The 16,762-nt window shown below is 39.3% G+C and overlaps 1 protein-coding gene across 1 annotated transcript; it reads left to right on the top strand.

Moving 5' to 3' along the window:
• Window positions 1–8,587: 8,587 nt before the first annotated feature.
• On the top strand, window positions 8,588–14,416 carry LOC308374006 (calpain-1 catalytic subunit-like; the record flags this gene model as incomplete). The annotated part of the gene is made up of 18 exons (XM_080849695.1): window positions 8,588–8,824; window positions 8,974–9,043; window positions 9,250–9,368; window positions 9,566–9,699; window positions 9,794–9,968; window positions 10,208–10,282; window positions 10,449–10,534; window positions 11,444–11,518; window positions 11,638–11,798; window positions 11,894–12,060; window positions 12,164–12,175; window positions 12,662–12,867; window positions 13,051–13,084; window positions 13,215–13,283; window positions 13,383–13,440; window positions 13,704–13,759; window positions 14,139–14,217; window positions 14,292–14,416. The coding sequence occupies 18 exons, from the start codon at window positions 8,588–8,590 to the stop codon at window positions 14,414–14,416; spliced, it is 1,938 nt and encodes a 645-aa protein (XP_080705821.1).
• Between the last annotated feature and the right edge of the window lie 2,346 nt (window positions 14,417–16,762).

Below are 16,762 nucleotides of genomic sequence, written 5' to 3'. Positions count from 1 at the left end.
ATTGTCATGTTAATGTTTTGTTAATACATTGTTGTCTCGTACCTCAACTTCATTTTCATGATGAACTTACTTATATCCATCTAAGCTCTTTGCACTGCTGTATTATTATTATTTTTCTCGTTATTTATTACAGTGCATGAAATGCCCTGTATTGTTATTCCTAGGCTTCTTCTTCTTCTTCTTCTTCTTCTTATTCTTATTCTTGTTACCTTTTTCTGCGATTAATTCAGCCCGAACCGCTTAACGTAGAAACTTCATTCAAACTTTGTTGCGTAGGTCTTGTAAAGGACACTTATGCTATGTATTTTTCACTTTTCTAAACTTTATACTTTTTAAGATATTAAATAAAAACGAATCGAAATTTTCCCATTGACTTACATTGGGCCATTATGACATCATAATAGGGTATTTAAACTGGCTTGCACCTGTGCTTCACTAACAGCTGTGCCAAATCAAAGGAACCTCTTCTCTGCCCCTCTCAATTTAACTGTAACTAGGAACATTAAGACACCTTCCATTCTCTACTTTTTTTCTCTCCATCTCTCCATCTTTCTCTCTATCCCTCTCAGTCTACTTTCTCTCACACTCAATCTCTCTTCTTCACTCCATTCTTATCTCCTTTTTTCAATATTTTCACTCTCTTTTTCTCTTGTTCACTCTTCTTTCCTTCTTCCACTCTTCTTTCACTTTTCTTTCCTTTCTTTACTCTCCTTTCTTCTTTCCTTCTTTCACTCTTCTTTCCTTTCTTCTTTACTTCTTCAACTATTATTTCCTTCTTTCACTCTTCTTTCCTTTCTTCACTCTTCTTTCTTTTCTTCTTCCACTCTTCTTTCCTTTCTTTTCTTCTTTCCTTCATCCTCTCTTCTCTCCTTTCTTCACTCTTCTTTCCTTTCTTCTTTCCTTCTTCCACTCTTCTTTCCTTTCTTCTTTCCTTCTTTCACCCTTCTTTCTTTTCTTCTTCCTTTCCTAACTTTTGCATTTCATGCACTGGTATTTCCTTCAGGAAATGCATTTTCTAGTTGGATTTAGTACTTTTTATCATTTGCTTGGAAAGCATAAAGTCTGCAGATGTGAAGAAAATAAACCTATTGGTGTTGTTTAAACAGTGTGGATTTCTAATTTCTTAAATGTTGACATGACCGGCTTCTTCCTTCATTTATGAAGATGAGTGATGGTATTTCTTTGGGTATTGCTTATCCCTTTAACTTAACCCATTATAAACTTGTTGTTACTAGAGTGGCAATGACCAAGTCGTAGTTCATTACTAAATGCCCTGTGTTGTCTCATAGTGGTGCAGTACTACGTTGGTAACCTTTCAGTGACTATAACAGCGGGTCACCGGCAGGGGCTATAAATATTGCGCAATTGTCTGATGATCATGGGTCCATTAAATTAGATATGAATGTGCCAACCACAACACCAGCACTATTATAACCACCCCATATACAGTGTGGCATAATACTTTTCAATGTTTCCAGTTGTATCTTTGGTGGTTTTGTAACACTTACCCATGTCTGTATGGAAAAAAATGGATTTCGGGGGTTTTGCACACAAAGCACTAATGGATTTAGCTGGTTTTGACGCCAAAGAAAGAAAATATTTGTTAAAAACAGTAATTTGGCTGAAGTAACATTTGTGAAATTTACACAGTGTTTTCCCTAATAATATCCTTGTGATTTCAAATAAATGTAGGTTTCTATACTTAAATACAAAGGCCTGATAAAAAATGGCCTTTTTCTCAAAAAGTGGTCAAGTGGAGTTAGGGGGTTTTGCATCTGAACTCTTCAAATATTGGTGGGGACTTTTTTGTCTTTCCCAAACTTTGGTCGTGACTAGTCCCTATCGACCCTATGCAAACCTACGCCCTTGCTTTATTTATCCAGAGGGAAATTGAATACATCTTTTACAGAGTAACAATTCGGGACGGTTGGCAACCCTACTTGCACCTAAGTTATAACATATTTGAGTGTGCTAACATTAGCAATACCGTCAGCATGTTCGAGGTGTATGCATAGGCTAACCATTAAATTAGCAGCACATTTCCCGTATTTAACAATGATTAAACATGGACTTGCCTGCAAGTGATGCACGGTCATCATCTCGGGGTGTCTTTCTCTCTTTTTTTCTGTTGTCTTTTTGAGGCCATTTTTTGACCTAGCCTACTGTCAAACTTCGTCAGGCCACTGAGATAGGACAGGGCACCCACAGCGAGCTTTGGAAGTTGAGTTTGTTTTTTGGGGCAATTATGAGCAATTCAATATTTTTCTTGTTTTGCCTGCATTGGATGTACATGCCTAAAAGGTGGCTAATATTTCTGTACTAAAATAAAATTATTTTAACTATGATGATTTTTTCAGTTGCCTATTTTTTGGTGCCCCCCCAGGACTTGGTCCCCTACGCTCAGCGCGTAGTGCGCATTATGGGAGTGGCAGCACTGGGCGTGAAGTTAGGGACGTAATGCATTGACATTTGCAAAGCACAGGCTACCATAGACTCGATAGGTACAGTGCACCTACATTCTATCAGCGTGAATCTCCTTTAGACATTTTTTTCTTATTTAAGATATTTTTTTTACTATATTCAAGAGTAATCTGAAAATGTGTTAAAATATCATAGCGAATTTATAAAAATTAAAAAATCAATGGTGAACTGCGAATCGCGGTGCATCGTTACATGCCTAGAATACTCTGCCATTTGCTTCACCGAGACCTGGCTGGATGAGGGCATCCCTGATGCAGCGGTCACACCCCCCAGCTTTACATCACACCGGGCTGACAGGTCAGCTAATCTATCTCTCAAGTCTAAAGGTGGTGGCGTATGCTTTCTAATCAATGATCGTTGGTTCATCAATTCCCCCACTGTAACACAGTTCTGCTCCCCTGTTCTTGAGTTAGGCTACTAAATGTCACATGTAGACCTTTACTTACCAAGGGAGTTTGCATCTGTCGTCCTAATTGGTGTATAGGGGAGACCAGGGTTGGTTGTCAGAACTTGTCACAATTTTTACTCATGCATGAATTGCTCATCTTCAAAAAATCTTTCAGCAGTAATTCCTACATAAAATGAAAGCATGGGGTCTTGGCTTTAAATGTGTATACGTTTTACTTTTAGAGTGTATTGTAGCAGGAAGTAATTAACCATCAAAGACACTCTGACATGATGTAACGGGGTTGGTTGTCACAGGGTATGGGGTTAGTTGTCCCTATAGAGGTTCAATAGGATTTCAATGATAAATTGTGCACGCGACCAGCACCCGAGCCTGCACGTAATTGCCTAGTGAGAGACTGTCATGGTTGTCTGTGAGCTGCCCCTCAAACTTACTGTGCATGTCCCTGGTTGTCATCAATGCCCTTTATGTTTAAACAATGGGATTAAAGTAGGTGATCAGTTACTAAAATTGTCTACTGTGTTGAGTGCTAAAAACCTCTTTATTATGATTTCATTATGTAAGTAGCTTAACCGCAAACAAATACAAATAGACCAACAGTCTTAAAAAGTTCTACATGTCCAATATTTTTAACAATCTACTAAACTATACTGAAGCCTACTGAAAACAATCTATTTCCTATAGGAAACCCTGTGCTTCACTCAGAGTCACAAGAATCACAGTTTTGACAGATGTATGCCCCTGGAATGCCAGGAGTACAATCTTTGTGGGCCAACATTTGGCAGCGGACACATCTGAGCCATACTTCCCTGGATTTGCTGTTGCTGTATGGCTCAATGCAGACCACACAGAAACATTCCTCCTCATCAGACTCTTGTTCTACCCTAGGCTTCTTGGCTACCTTCTTTTTAAGTGGAGCTTTTTTTGGGGGCAGCTGAGGAGCAGCTTTGGTCGCACAGAAAATGTTCTTCCTCGCATTACTAGCTTTTTTTTCATTTTCAATTTGGGCTTTCACAGGAGTGTCAGTTAATATAGAACTTGTGCGTTTTCTCCTGTGCTGGACCATTTTCCTCTGGCCCGCTTTTGGAAAAGGACGGATATCCTCTGGGCTTTGCAGCATCCACGCGTGACAGGCAGAGCTGACGTACTTTTTAAAAGGCCCATACACTGACCTGTCAAGGGGCTGCAGCTTGTGAGAGCAGTGTGGGTGGAAGGACAGGAGGACCACACCATTTCCTTTAGCATAGTCAAGGCCATCCACCGAGAGATGTGACCCATGGTTGTCCAAGAGCAGCAAAGAGGGCTTCTCTGGAGAACATTTCATGTGGCTAACAAAATGCCTCAGAAAATCAACAAAATGCTCCTCCTTCATCCATCCAGATGTGTTGGCTGCACCTTTACTTCCAACAGGCCCATTTTTAAGGAAGTAATCTCTGTAATACACTCTGGGGAAAACAAAGTAGGGGGGGATGCTGTTCCCAGTGGCAGAAACAGCAGCGGCGATGGTGACGAGTGTTCCCCTTTCTGCGGACGTGAGGCTGCCCACTTGTTTGTGGCCCTTCCGAGCCACCACTCTGTTTGGCCTATGCACAGTAGTTACACCAGTCTCATCCATGTTCCATATATCATTTGGCCCAAATTTGTATCTCTGCATGACACTCTCCAAGTTGTTGAAGAACTTTGCCACATTCTCCCGGTTGAAGCTTGAGGCCCGTGCCAAGCTTGTGGCCTCAAGTGATCGGATAGATAGAGAAGTATGACGCTTGATAAAGGCACTGAACCAGTCAGCACTGGCCTGACTAGTGTCACTCTAGGACTGTGGGATTTTAATTGTCTGTGACACTGAAAACTGGTAGGCCAGACTGCGCACTTCCTTGGGAGAGAGACCATAATAGATCTCAGAGGCCTTTAATATGTAATCTCTCAGCTGCTGTTCTTGGTGACTGTTGAAAATCAGGCGATTTTTTTATATAGCCAACTGGCACTTAGGGAGTGGTAGCTCCACCATAGATGTCATTACTTGACATTGTCTGACAGTAACGTGTCAATGTCCTGTAGTTAATGTTGAATTCTTTAGCTGTTCTACGTCTGCTTTTCCCTTCTAGTTTCACCTGCCTCACAGCCAAAAGCATAATGCTCGCTGGTGTGCTGCCCCTGTCTGTCTTTCACTTGAAGATCCTGACCATTCTACCAACAAAGACACAAAAGATATCCCTCTCTGCACATCCTCAGTTGAAAAAAAATCTAATAAAAAAAATTCTAATACTTGCAGGGTTGCGGGGTTGGTTGTCACCAGGAATACTGATAACTGAATACTGACCAGTGAATGGACCTTCCAGACACAGGTGTCGTTATACTACAATCACTTGAGACACATTCACTGCACACTGATCCCCATTTCACTAATTGTGAGACTTCTAGCACCAATTGGCTGGACCTCTGTTAAATTAGGTCAGTCTGTATAAAGGGGGTGAATACTTATGCAATCACTTATTTTTATTACATATTATTATTTAATTTACATAACTGTGTAGAAATCTGTTTTCACTTTGACATTAAAGAGGGCTTTCTTTGTGTTTTTTTTTGTCCAAAAAGCCAACTTATATTGACCCTGACTGATTTATAAAAGCAATAAAAGGGTAAAACATCCAAGGGGGTGAATACTTATGCAAGGTACTGTATGTGTAACATTACTTGTTATAACATCTTTTGGCCAGCAGATAGCAATATAGAAGCCTATTTAAAAAGAAATAGGTTTTTAAAACCAGAATACAGAACCTAATGACTATCTGAGTCACACCCAGATCAAAATGGTATTGCTGATTGTTGTTTTGTCATCAGAAAGTTATCACATGGGGTCATTTTTATCCAGAGGTTTTAAGAACCTATTTATTTTGTAAAAATTTACCATCATGTCCCTTTGCAAACATTCGCAGTTGGTCACAAGTTGTAACAGGACACAAAACAATGGACACAATCCAGAATGGAAAATTGGAAATCTTGCAAATCAAATCCTACTTAATAATAATAGTTAGTAGTATGTGCAGGTGAAGGGAGTAGTGTTTATCTTGACAGAGATCACTCTCAAAATACAAGTGAACTTTCAACCCAAGACCCTGTTTCCTGTCCAAAAGAAAGGACAAATTACTAAAGCAAAAACTCCTTTTGTGTTAATCACCTTAAATGCCCTTGGTAGTCACTGGTGTGTTGAAGGAGCTATCCTACTGCTTACATAGCTGGATAGCCTGTCATGACTTGAATGAGACCTCAAATGAGACTCAGATGTCCCAGTGGCATTTAAGGTAGTAGCATCCTTAAATGTACTATTGTGTATGCAATAAAAAGGTAGACTGACCATTTTATTTGGAGATGAATAGGAATTGAAAAAGGATGTGTAGATGCTGTGGACGGCCGTCTCCTGTCCTTGCATTTTGCTCTAAAGAGGAGATCTCACATCTCTACATAAAGCTCAGTGCATTGTTTTAGAACATGACAAATGTGGTATCATGAATGTGCTCCCACCAAAACTGTCTTTGAAGCTGAAGAATTCAGAAATATATACTTTTCTGAATTGCTTTTCACATTCCTTATGTTCATATTTTCAGGGTCATATTTTATATTTTACTAATCAGTCTTGACTGCAGACAAAAATATTGATGCAGCTGTTTTTATCTTAAATTCCAAATATTCCGAATATGTTGCCACTCTGCACTAAAGTCTTGTAGAGTAATGTTTGGAATAAAACACATATGAAATAAGGGTGAAAGTAAAGGTCTGGTATTAAGCAGATGCTTAATTGCGGGGTGATGGGAAGATGCTTAATTGCAACTGGGAAGATGCTTAATTGCAATAACAAAATATTGTTAACATTACTGTGCTGGTGAGTTATTATAGCCAGGGTTGGGAAGTAGCACCTATATGTAGAATTTGCATAAAATCACCCTGGGAGGTTCCTGCAAGTTATGACACGGTTGACATTTGAGGTGGAATGCATGTCAGGATGTTCCATGAGCCAGTAACAACTACAGAGACATGTAGCATTACTGCTGCATAGTTATACTGAAAGAACATTATTTTGAAGTGGGTTGTGTATTTGCAAGCACATGATTTATTGAATTATTCCTTTGGAATGCATAAGCTGCCAAAAACTCAAGCAATGCAAAGCAACTCAGAGAATGACACTATGGTATATTTTAAATATTTCCTCGGATCTAGCTGTAAGATTTGTTGTGAGTTTTGAAAAAAGAACTTAAGAATGTTTTTTTATTATTATAACTGGTAAAAGTCTGCAGTAGAATGACGGAGATGAAGAAGAACAACGAGTTTGCCTCTCCCTGTTTCTAACAATTGGGTTTTTGTTCAGGGTGTGGTCTTTGTACCCTGGCAAATTATCGGTTGAGCAAGAATAATTAGTGTGCACTAATATCAAAAGCTCAATTACGTGTTATGGCTACCCCAGTGCTAGTATTACCACAGGAATGAATATTTATATTTATATTTACATTATGTTTGTGTTGTTGTTTTTAACAGACATATGCTTATTTTTTTTATATATGTGTAAATCTATCCATTACACATTTCAAAGGTTTCATAGTCCAGAGGCTGTCAGCCAGAATCTGTGTAGTGTAAAGGAGCTATAATCACAGCTCACTCACCCACTAAAGTTGGCTGTTGTAACTGCTCAATCTCTTTCTGTTTAAGAAGACAAAGGTTAAGTTGATAGGCCTGGTATGAGATGGCCTTTGTTTTGGTGGTTTAAACTCTGATGACTGATGCATTTGACATTAACACTTGAAACCTAAACTAAACATCAGGATTAAGACATCAAACTCATGGATTATGTAATATGTTTCAGTATCACAGTGTAACCTTTTAAATGTTATTGAAGACAAATTCAGTCGTTTTTCAATAATAATAACACCAGGCTAAAGCACAAAGTGTGACCAATGCAACATTTCAAAGCTTAACCTATTGGTTGCTCAAATGGACTGAATAAACTTATCTGGGGTAATGAATGCAAGGGCAAAATTAATGAAGTGCTTTGCAACAAATCATGGGTTTTGGGGTAGTTCTGCAAGATATAAGTGACATGCTTTTGTCCAAGGTGTCTTAGAAAACAGATTAATAAGAGTAAAAACATCTATGAGAAAACTAGGTAAAAAGCATAATGTGTTTAAAAACTATTTAAAGTATCATATGAAAGTAAAACCATACATATAGATCCTTGGCTGTGGTAAAAAGGTGGTATTCCACAACAAGTTCTTAAAAGTGCTTTGGGGCAATTTAGTGGGCGTGAGCATGTTCACACAGAGGCCACACAATGAACATGTGCAACATGAACCACCCTGCCTGAACATGCACCAGACCGAAGCAATATTTAAGGATCAATCACTGTCCTCTGGCAGTCTCCCGTCTGGCACCTCTCTTCCTCAGTCGACACCAACTCCTTTGGGACAGGTAACTTAAACGTACTTGTCATAGAGAAAATATTTGAACTGCGTGTTACTTGTGCATCAGCTTCTCGTCTGTTCATATGCTTGTAACAGGTCTTTATAAGTAGATAATACAAGGCAAGGAATTAATTATCACCTGCAAAGTTATTGCAGATATGGCTTTCATTCTTCTAGCTATCATTCTTGCCTGTTCTACTGCTTTGACTTAATCGTTTGTTTTTTGTTAGTTTCACTTAAGGGTGCCAGAATGCCTCCTCCTGGTGTGTGTCTGAATATTATGAATGAACGGAATAAGAAAAATGGCAAAGGATCTCCCACCAACCCTGACAAGTTCCTGGATCAGGACTTCGAACAGCTGCAGAAATTCTGCACCATTAATCGCACGAGGTACATCGATGACATGTTTCCACCAGATCGTAGGTCCATTGGCAACGGAGTACTGGAGCCTGATGAGCTGGCCAGAGTTGTGTGGCGAAGACCAGGGGTATGTCAATTCCTTGTAAATGGTCGGTGCTGGGACTGCTGAGGTTACCAAATAAGCTTGTAAATGAATGCAGACCAGCAATGAATATATAGGCCTCCTTATAATAAGGAAGTTTGACATGACATGATATGAATACATTTCTTTTGTAGAAACTGGTGGAAAACCCTTGTTTCATTTTGGACGGTTTATCAAGGTTTGACTTTGGACAAGGAGCTATTGGTAAGATTATGCTTGAAAAACACTTACAAATTACAGTCAACCTACTTTTTACGTGTTATGTGTAATGTGTTATTTATGTTTTATTTATGCTTACTGTCAAATAATTTTGGTTCTTTAATAATGTGGATTATTAGACAAATAAAGACATAGTAAAGCAAACATATTATAGTTACCTCTACTTACTCTTATTACTTATTTTGTTTCAGGAAACTGTTGGTTCCTGGCTTCTATTGGAGCACTGACCTTTCAGAAGCACATTAGGGAACAGATCATCCCTGTGGATCAGTCTTTTCGGGAGGGCTATGTAGGCTTATTTCACTTCAGGGTAAGGAAGGAAAAACACATCATTTCCATTCAAATGGCCATTTTCGTAAAGCATTCACAACAGTAAATTCCTGATAGCAATCATAAAAGGGATTGACTTCAACAAAAGACATTTATGTTGTTACATTCATTTATTAAAGAGCCTCATCACACGTTTTTAGTTTGACAGCATTTTAAGTCGTTGTTCTCTTCTTTCAGTTCTGGCGATTTGGGAAGTGGGTAGATGTAGTGATCGACGACAAGCTTCCAACAATTGATGGGAGGCTGATATTTGTGCGCTCGAAAACCCCCAATGAGTTTTGGGCTGCACTGATGGAGAAGGCCTATGCCAAGTATGTGGTCTAGCTGCCTTTATGATGCTCCTTGGTGTTTTTAACAGGTCAGTTAAAGCCATTTGTCCTCTGCCCTGCCCCCCTTCCCCCATAGGGTATGTGGCTCCTATGCTGACATGAATGCTGGCACTGTGTCTGAGGCCCTGAAGGACTTCACAGGGGGGATCCACATGACATTCAAACTGGATGAAGCCCCCCCTGACCTGTGGGACATCATGTTCAGGGCTGCCCAGTCCAAATCCCTCATGGGCTGTGGCACTCCTCAAGGAGTGAGTAGTTTTCCTGAATCTGTCCTATCATTCTCCACAAAGTGAGTTGAGTTGAGTTGTGGTGTATGATCTCACTGTTCATGTCTATTATGGAAATCCTTAGATTAAAAAAAGCAGCCCTTTCTAAGAAAACTTCTTTTAAAGAACAGCATAGATTTCAACAAAGGTTTGTCAATTGCTAAATTCACACAACAACTGTTGCCTCTCGGTTGTAATGCTTTTTTGTGTGTCACTTTAAGGCAACATCTGCCAATACTGTGTTACCAAACGGGATTGTGCAGGGCCATGCCTACACCATCACAGGAGTAACTAAGGTAATATTCTAATGGAATGGGAGTGGTTGGTTGCTTATATTATCATGTGGTGGTGTGTCATAACCCATGTGACCTACTAGTATGTGCGATTTTATAGCAACAGAAGCAAAGTCAGACCAGCGCAAAGAGACAATTTAATAGTGTGATACTGTGTTGCTCCCAACAGGTCATGACCAACAATCAGTCTGTGAGACTGGTGAGATTGTTCAACCCTTGGGGGCAGGGAGAGTGGAATGGTAATTGGAGTGATAAGTAAGTTCCGCTTAAATCAGAAGTTGTAGGATTTTGATTATAAAAATTGCATCAATATTTATACATGAATGGACAAGATGTGCTAATTACAGTGGAGATCATTCAACATTTTAAATAAGCACCAACAGTGCCACGAAAACCCCTTTGACATGATGGACACGTATAAGGACTTTTTTCTGCTTTAGATATCTTATTGATATTACCTGATGAATAGTTAGCATAAACCAGATGAGCTTATTGATTTGAACTGTAACTCAATACAGGGGAAATGAAGTGTAGTGCAACTGATGATGAGTGAGTAGACATCACTACTACTGCTCAAACCTGCATTCTACAACACTGCAGGCTGAGGAGATGAAACACACAGCATTTTAGCCCTGCAGCAAGTCTTTTGCCAGAACATGTACAAGCCTGCAACAGTGACCTTAGTGTGGAGTTTGCTTAAGAAAACCCTAGCCTTTGTTTACATTGTGAGGAGTCAATATGGTGTTTAGGGTTTGTCAATCAAGCTGGTTTGCCTGCTATAATTACTTTTTTCTATTCGGTGTCTTTGGCAAACTTTCCTGTTCTTGTATAACAAGAGCTGTATCATGCCCAGGGGGGGAGCTTTAGAGCATTGTGATGAAACTTTGCAGAAGGGTGAAATGTGAGAATCAAGTCCTGCATTATGTAACATAACGTGACTCAACTTGATAATATCTCATTCCCACAGCTTTTGCCAACTATAATTTGACGTTTCAATTCAATGATAACAAAAGCAAAAATCCTGCATCTCAATTTCACAGCATTATTTAATACATGGGTGTGTACTGTATGTAGTGTTTTTATGAAAGGTCAACGTTTCTTCTGATCTCTGAGTTTTTCGATCAGCAGAAAGTGCGTACTGAGATGTGTTTATTTTGATTGTAGATCAAACAGTTGGCAGTCTGTGAGCCCAGAGGACAGAACAAATTGCCTCTCGATTGGTGATGATGGCGAGTTCTGGTATGAAAATCAATCCAATAAATATAAAAGTACCTTGTAGTTTTTATTTATTTGAATCCAATGGTTATGTTACCATCCACAATCCTTAATTGAGTATGTCCATTATTCTTCACCTTAAGGATGGCAATGGAAGATTTCTGTAGCAGCTATTCTGATATGGATATCTGCTGTTTGTGCCCTGATTTCCTTGATGGGTCATCTGAGTGCCACTGGACCTCCAAATTCCACGACGGCCGATGGGTCGCTGGAACCACTGCTGGCGGCTGCATGAATTACAGAGGTGTGTTCAATAACACAACAGAGATGTAATACATTAATAACTTTTTACTAGATGGATGTTTCAACATCAGTGCATGTGTGTTTATTGCATGGCAGAGAGTTTCTGGACAAATCCTCAGTATCACATAAAGCTGGATGCCGTGGACGATGAGTGTGCTTCGGAGCAGGGACCAAACAACATGCTGGTGTCTCTCATGCAGAAGCCTGACAAGAGGAACAGGCGGCTGGTTTCCAACCTTCACATTGGCTTCTCAGTTTTCAGCGTGCGTTAAAGTCTCTCAAGATACATTTTATGTGTCTTAAGGCCCATGGTGTTTCCCTCTGAAGCTCATTTAATTGTTGTTTTTTTTCTTCATCTCTAAACAGGTGCCTCCTGAGGTATGTACTCAGCACTTTTGCGTTGTTAACATGAAGGTTGAACAGACTTGCCAAAGAGGCATGTGAACACTTGTGAAACTATCTGGTTTAGCGGTGTGCAGGTTTTATGAGTCTCATAAAGGGAGAATTCTGGTCTTGTAGTTAAAAAGCCAGTGTCATAAATATGACATGATTGTTTAAACGGTCCCCTTGGGCTGACTCACAGCTTTGGGCACTGTATGTGTGAAATAACTGATACGTTAGTAAGATAACCGTGACCTTGTTTTATTGACAGGATCAAAGTTCTAAATAGTAATATGATTGAATCACACACTTGTGGTGTAGTGGTATGCCTTAAAGGCTTATGTGTCAGCTGAAGAGACTTGCACTGGAGGTAATTTTAAACACAAGGGGAGCCAAATGGCTTTAGATAGTTCCTTCAAGTCTGTCATGCTGTGGTTTTCAAATTAATAAATATGAGATGAAGGAGGTGTCATTCTATTTAAGTACAAAGGGAAACGAGGGAAGTTACCTGCCGAGTTCTTCATGAGGAACCCAGTGGCTTCATCCAAAAACTACATGAATGCTCGAGAAGTCATGGAGTTCTTCAGACTGGTCCCGGGCGAGTACATCATTGTCCCCTCTACCTTCAAGCCCAATGAGACGGCCTCCTTCATCCTGGCCATACTCTCCAAGACAGACAGCCACCTTGAGTAAGAGCTCTTTTCTGAAACTGGTCATCAGTTTGCCTTCTGTGAATATGCTAAATAATAGCGACTGAGAGAAATCTGTAATACTGTTTCACTCAGGTGGACTTGTTCTGTCTATGTGTATACACAGTGTTGCTGACTGAATTTGAGGGCTTTTATTTATTTTGTAATATATTGATTTTTCAGGGAAAGTTCCTCTCATCATGTTGAGATTACTAAGGTGAGTATTCTTTTTTATTGTGTAAGGTTTGCTCTTTATTGATGAAACTCAAACTCTGTGTAAACATTGAACAATGAGAAGAGACTGATTTAGGTGCCTTCTAAAAGTAACTTCTGAAAAACACTTATAGCCCACTCCAGCTGAAAACGGCGGTGACACTGACTCCAAAGCAACCTTGTTCCGACAGTACTCTGATCAGGTATTATTCATTTATTTATTATGTGCCCTACAGCTTTTTTTAGTGTTCATTTTGAAACTGTTAGTAAAACTGATACACTGTTGTTTTTCATTGGTGAAGTACGAGGAGGTGGATGCTGAGCAACTCCAGAAACTTCTGAATGAGAACCTTCTCCAAGGCGAGATTCACACACACAACCACCCCCTTCCCACTTAAAATAACTCAAACCCACTAGGGTTTAGTCCCCTAAGACCATATTTACACATGGCATGTCCAATCATTGTTCCTGCATCATAAAAACAGGTTTCTGAATACACAATGTCTGTTTCTTTTTGTGTTTTCAAAACAATACGAGCAGTTATGTAAGCCTGCTGTGCTCTAAAGGTACTCTGTTTTGTGTGAGTTAGAATCCAATTCTTGCTTCTTTCTCTGCTCTTGCAGGCAAATCACCAGGCTTTGGCCTCGATACCTGCCGCAGTATGGTTGCCTTGATGGATGTATCCTGTCACTTCCATATTTTATTCTGAACCTTAGTCTTATAATAGCACAATATATTATATTCAACACAATAGAATGTATGTCTGTTAATTATGCTTCCTGCTGTACTGAACTTTGCATTCAAATGACAAGAGTGTCATGTGTACACATGAGTAACTGTGGACATTACATAGCTTCACATACTTTCTTAACACACAAACCCTTTAGCTCACGGTCACAGGCCGTCTGGATGCCCGTGAGTTCAATCGACTGTGGGAGCGAGTTGTCTCATACAAAGTAAGTGAGCTGGTCTTCTCACTGGAGTTTAAAAGTATTAAAAGTTTTGAGCCATGTTTTTTTAATGATAACAATGCCTTGCCAATAACTGTGTCTTGACAGGATCTTTTTAATCGTGCTGATATGACAAACAATGGTGTCCTCTCCCTGGGTGAACTGCAGAATGCTATGATTGCCACAGGTATGTTTAGAAACACTGCTCAGGATATCAGGGTCTGCTGAGTGAGTTGTCACAGTGTGTGTCTCTGTCTGCAGGTATACAGATGAGTGATGGCATGCTAAACCTCATGGCTCTCCGCTACGGTGGCTCAACAGGAAGCCTGACGCTGGAGACCTTTGTGTCACTCATCCTGCGAATGGACTGCATGTCCAGTAAGTAGCAGCCTGTCATCCGTCAACTTCCTCTGTGATGTGTGTGTGTGTGTGTGTGTGTGTGTGTGTGTGTGTGTGTGTGTTTGTGTGTGTGTCACTCATCCTGCGCTTGGAGTGCATGTCCAGTAAGTAGCAGCCTGTCATCTGTCAACTTCCTCCAAGTTATACTTCGAGGCAAACTCGTTTCATTGCATATGTACATTTGTATGGTGGTAGTTATATGATATAGAAATAGCTCACATGATAAGATGGCTATACATTCCATAGATGTACGTTCCCAAAGGCTGTACTGTCTTCACTGCATAACTGAATTCTGAACAAGTATTTCGGTTTAGTTTAATATGACTTCACTTCATTTAAGCAAGATGTTGAGAGTTTGATAAAAAAAACGCTGTACTATGAAGTGATTATGTCATTATGCCATGAATATTGGTCAAAAACGAGCTGATATTTAGTCTAATGAAATGTACTCCCTGCTGTATTTCTGTAGTGTACTCCTACACTGTGTTTCCTATTCAGGCAGTACAGTTTGTGCAGATTATGATGAATGTAACACCCGTTTTTTTTAACTAAATGCTCATATCTTATCTTGTGCTCATCAGAGATATTCAAAAAAATGTCCGATGGGGTCGGCATGTACCTTCAAGAGAGTGAGGTAATGGAAAGTCTTGAAAATGACAAACAAAAAAGATGTATATGAGTGATATGATATTATGTCAACTAAAACTGGAATATCAACTAAACAGTCACATAATCTGTTATGCTCTCAACCTTGATGAGACACAGACAGACAGACAGACAGACACGCACACACACACACACACACACACACACTGTATATGTACGTTTTTCATAACATTTTGATGGGACCATTTCTATAGTTACTGCAGTCATCTAATGATGTTCTTTTAATTTCAGTGGCTGTATCTCACTATGTATTCCTGATTGAACTTCAGTTGGGAAGCCAATGACATGGACAACTGGTGGGATAAAGCATTTTGAATAGCAATGCATATAAATTGAAATTAACTTTTTTATTTTGTGCTAAAATGCTACTGGTCTGTCTAAATATACAACATGTATTAACACACTCTCTGGGTTAGTATGTGTTTATATCTGTGTGTGCTTTTAGTTAGTATGGCCAACTGTATAGGATCAGTGCATAGACTGGGTTAGACTGAGGCAAAGTCTAGATGCAGCACTGAGGCAAAGTCAAGATGCATTACATCAACACATACATGTTTTTGCTCTTTTCTGCATTCTTTTCAACAATCTTTTTATAGTTACTTTGAACACGTATCTCCATTTGTTATGTTACTCTTTGACATTAACATTTATTTTTATTGTGTAGAAATCATGTATTCTTTGAACATTCTTTCTTTCTTTCTCTGGCACAAGTCTTAAGTGTAACTGTAGTTTGGCCTTAATTGTATTTCCTTTAAAGGAGTGGGCATTACCATAGGTCATGCATAGGATTTCTGAAAATACTTTACAGAGGCATATTGTGGAGAGTGAAAGTTCACGATTTTATCATGATTAATATTAATAATTAAAAAATACTTGATCGTTTTTGAATTATTTGTTGTATCACTTTGCCTCAGATAGTTCTTGTTATAGTATTGTCATGTTGTATTTCTTCTGTGAACAGCTTTCTGGTATACTCTTGTAGGACTTCTAGCGGTCACTAGTTGTCCTACTTTGTATGGCTTTGAGCACGCAAAATGATGAATGACTTCAACTGCTGTACACCTGTGTAAAAAAAAACACATTTAGTTACCCTTTGGACTCATAAAGTATGTTTTGTGTAATGTTGATTATGGAGTCACTTGTTTATGGAAATGTTCCCACGCTTGCATGGAATTTGATATAAATCGACTAAATGAATAAATACATTTACTCAATCCAACACACTCCTAAGTGGCTTTATTTGCATTCATATTTGCACACTGTTGCACTGCTGCTCCCTATTGGACAAAGACCAGGTGTGTTTGAGGAAACAGAAAGTGCTTCTGTGAAGGCTTGACCCTTGCACCTTGGCCCACCCACTAAAGCGTCAGGGAATATGTTTACACATAACATTACACATCAGTGTGTACTTAAAGCACTTACCGCTGGGACTGCCATCAGAGTTTATGACAAGAAGGTCTGCATGTCTCGCATCTTAAGGATTTGCAGTTTACTTCCACAACTGTGTGACAGGTAACAAGTAGATCTTTTTAAAGATTATACACTGCATTATACACTGCAAAATCACAGTCTTAAATAAACTTAACTTAGCTTTACAATTGCAGTTTCATGACTGTGCATTTTTGCTCTTCATATCTACTCAGAGAAACACTTCCTCATCTGCCAGA

Source organism: Sprattus sprattus, assembly GCF_963457725.1.
Source record: "Sprattus sprattus genome assembly, chromosome: 13".
Classification (NCBI taxonomy): Eukaryota; Metazoa; Chordata; class Actinopteri; order Clupeiformes; family Clupeidae; genus Sprattus; species Sprattus sprattus.
The sequence above is the reverse complement of the archived record's forward strand: the minus strand, read 5'-3'. Positions and strand labels throughout refer to the sequence as shown.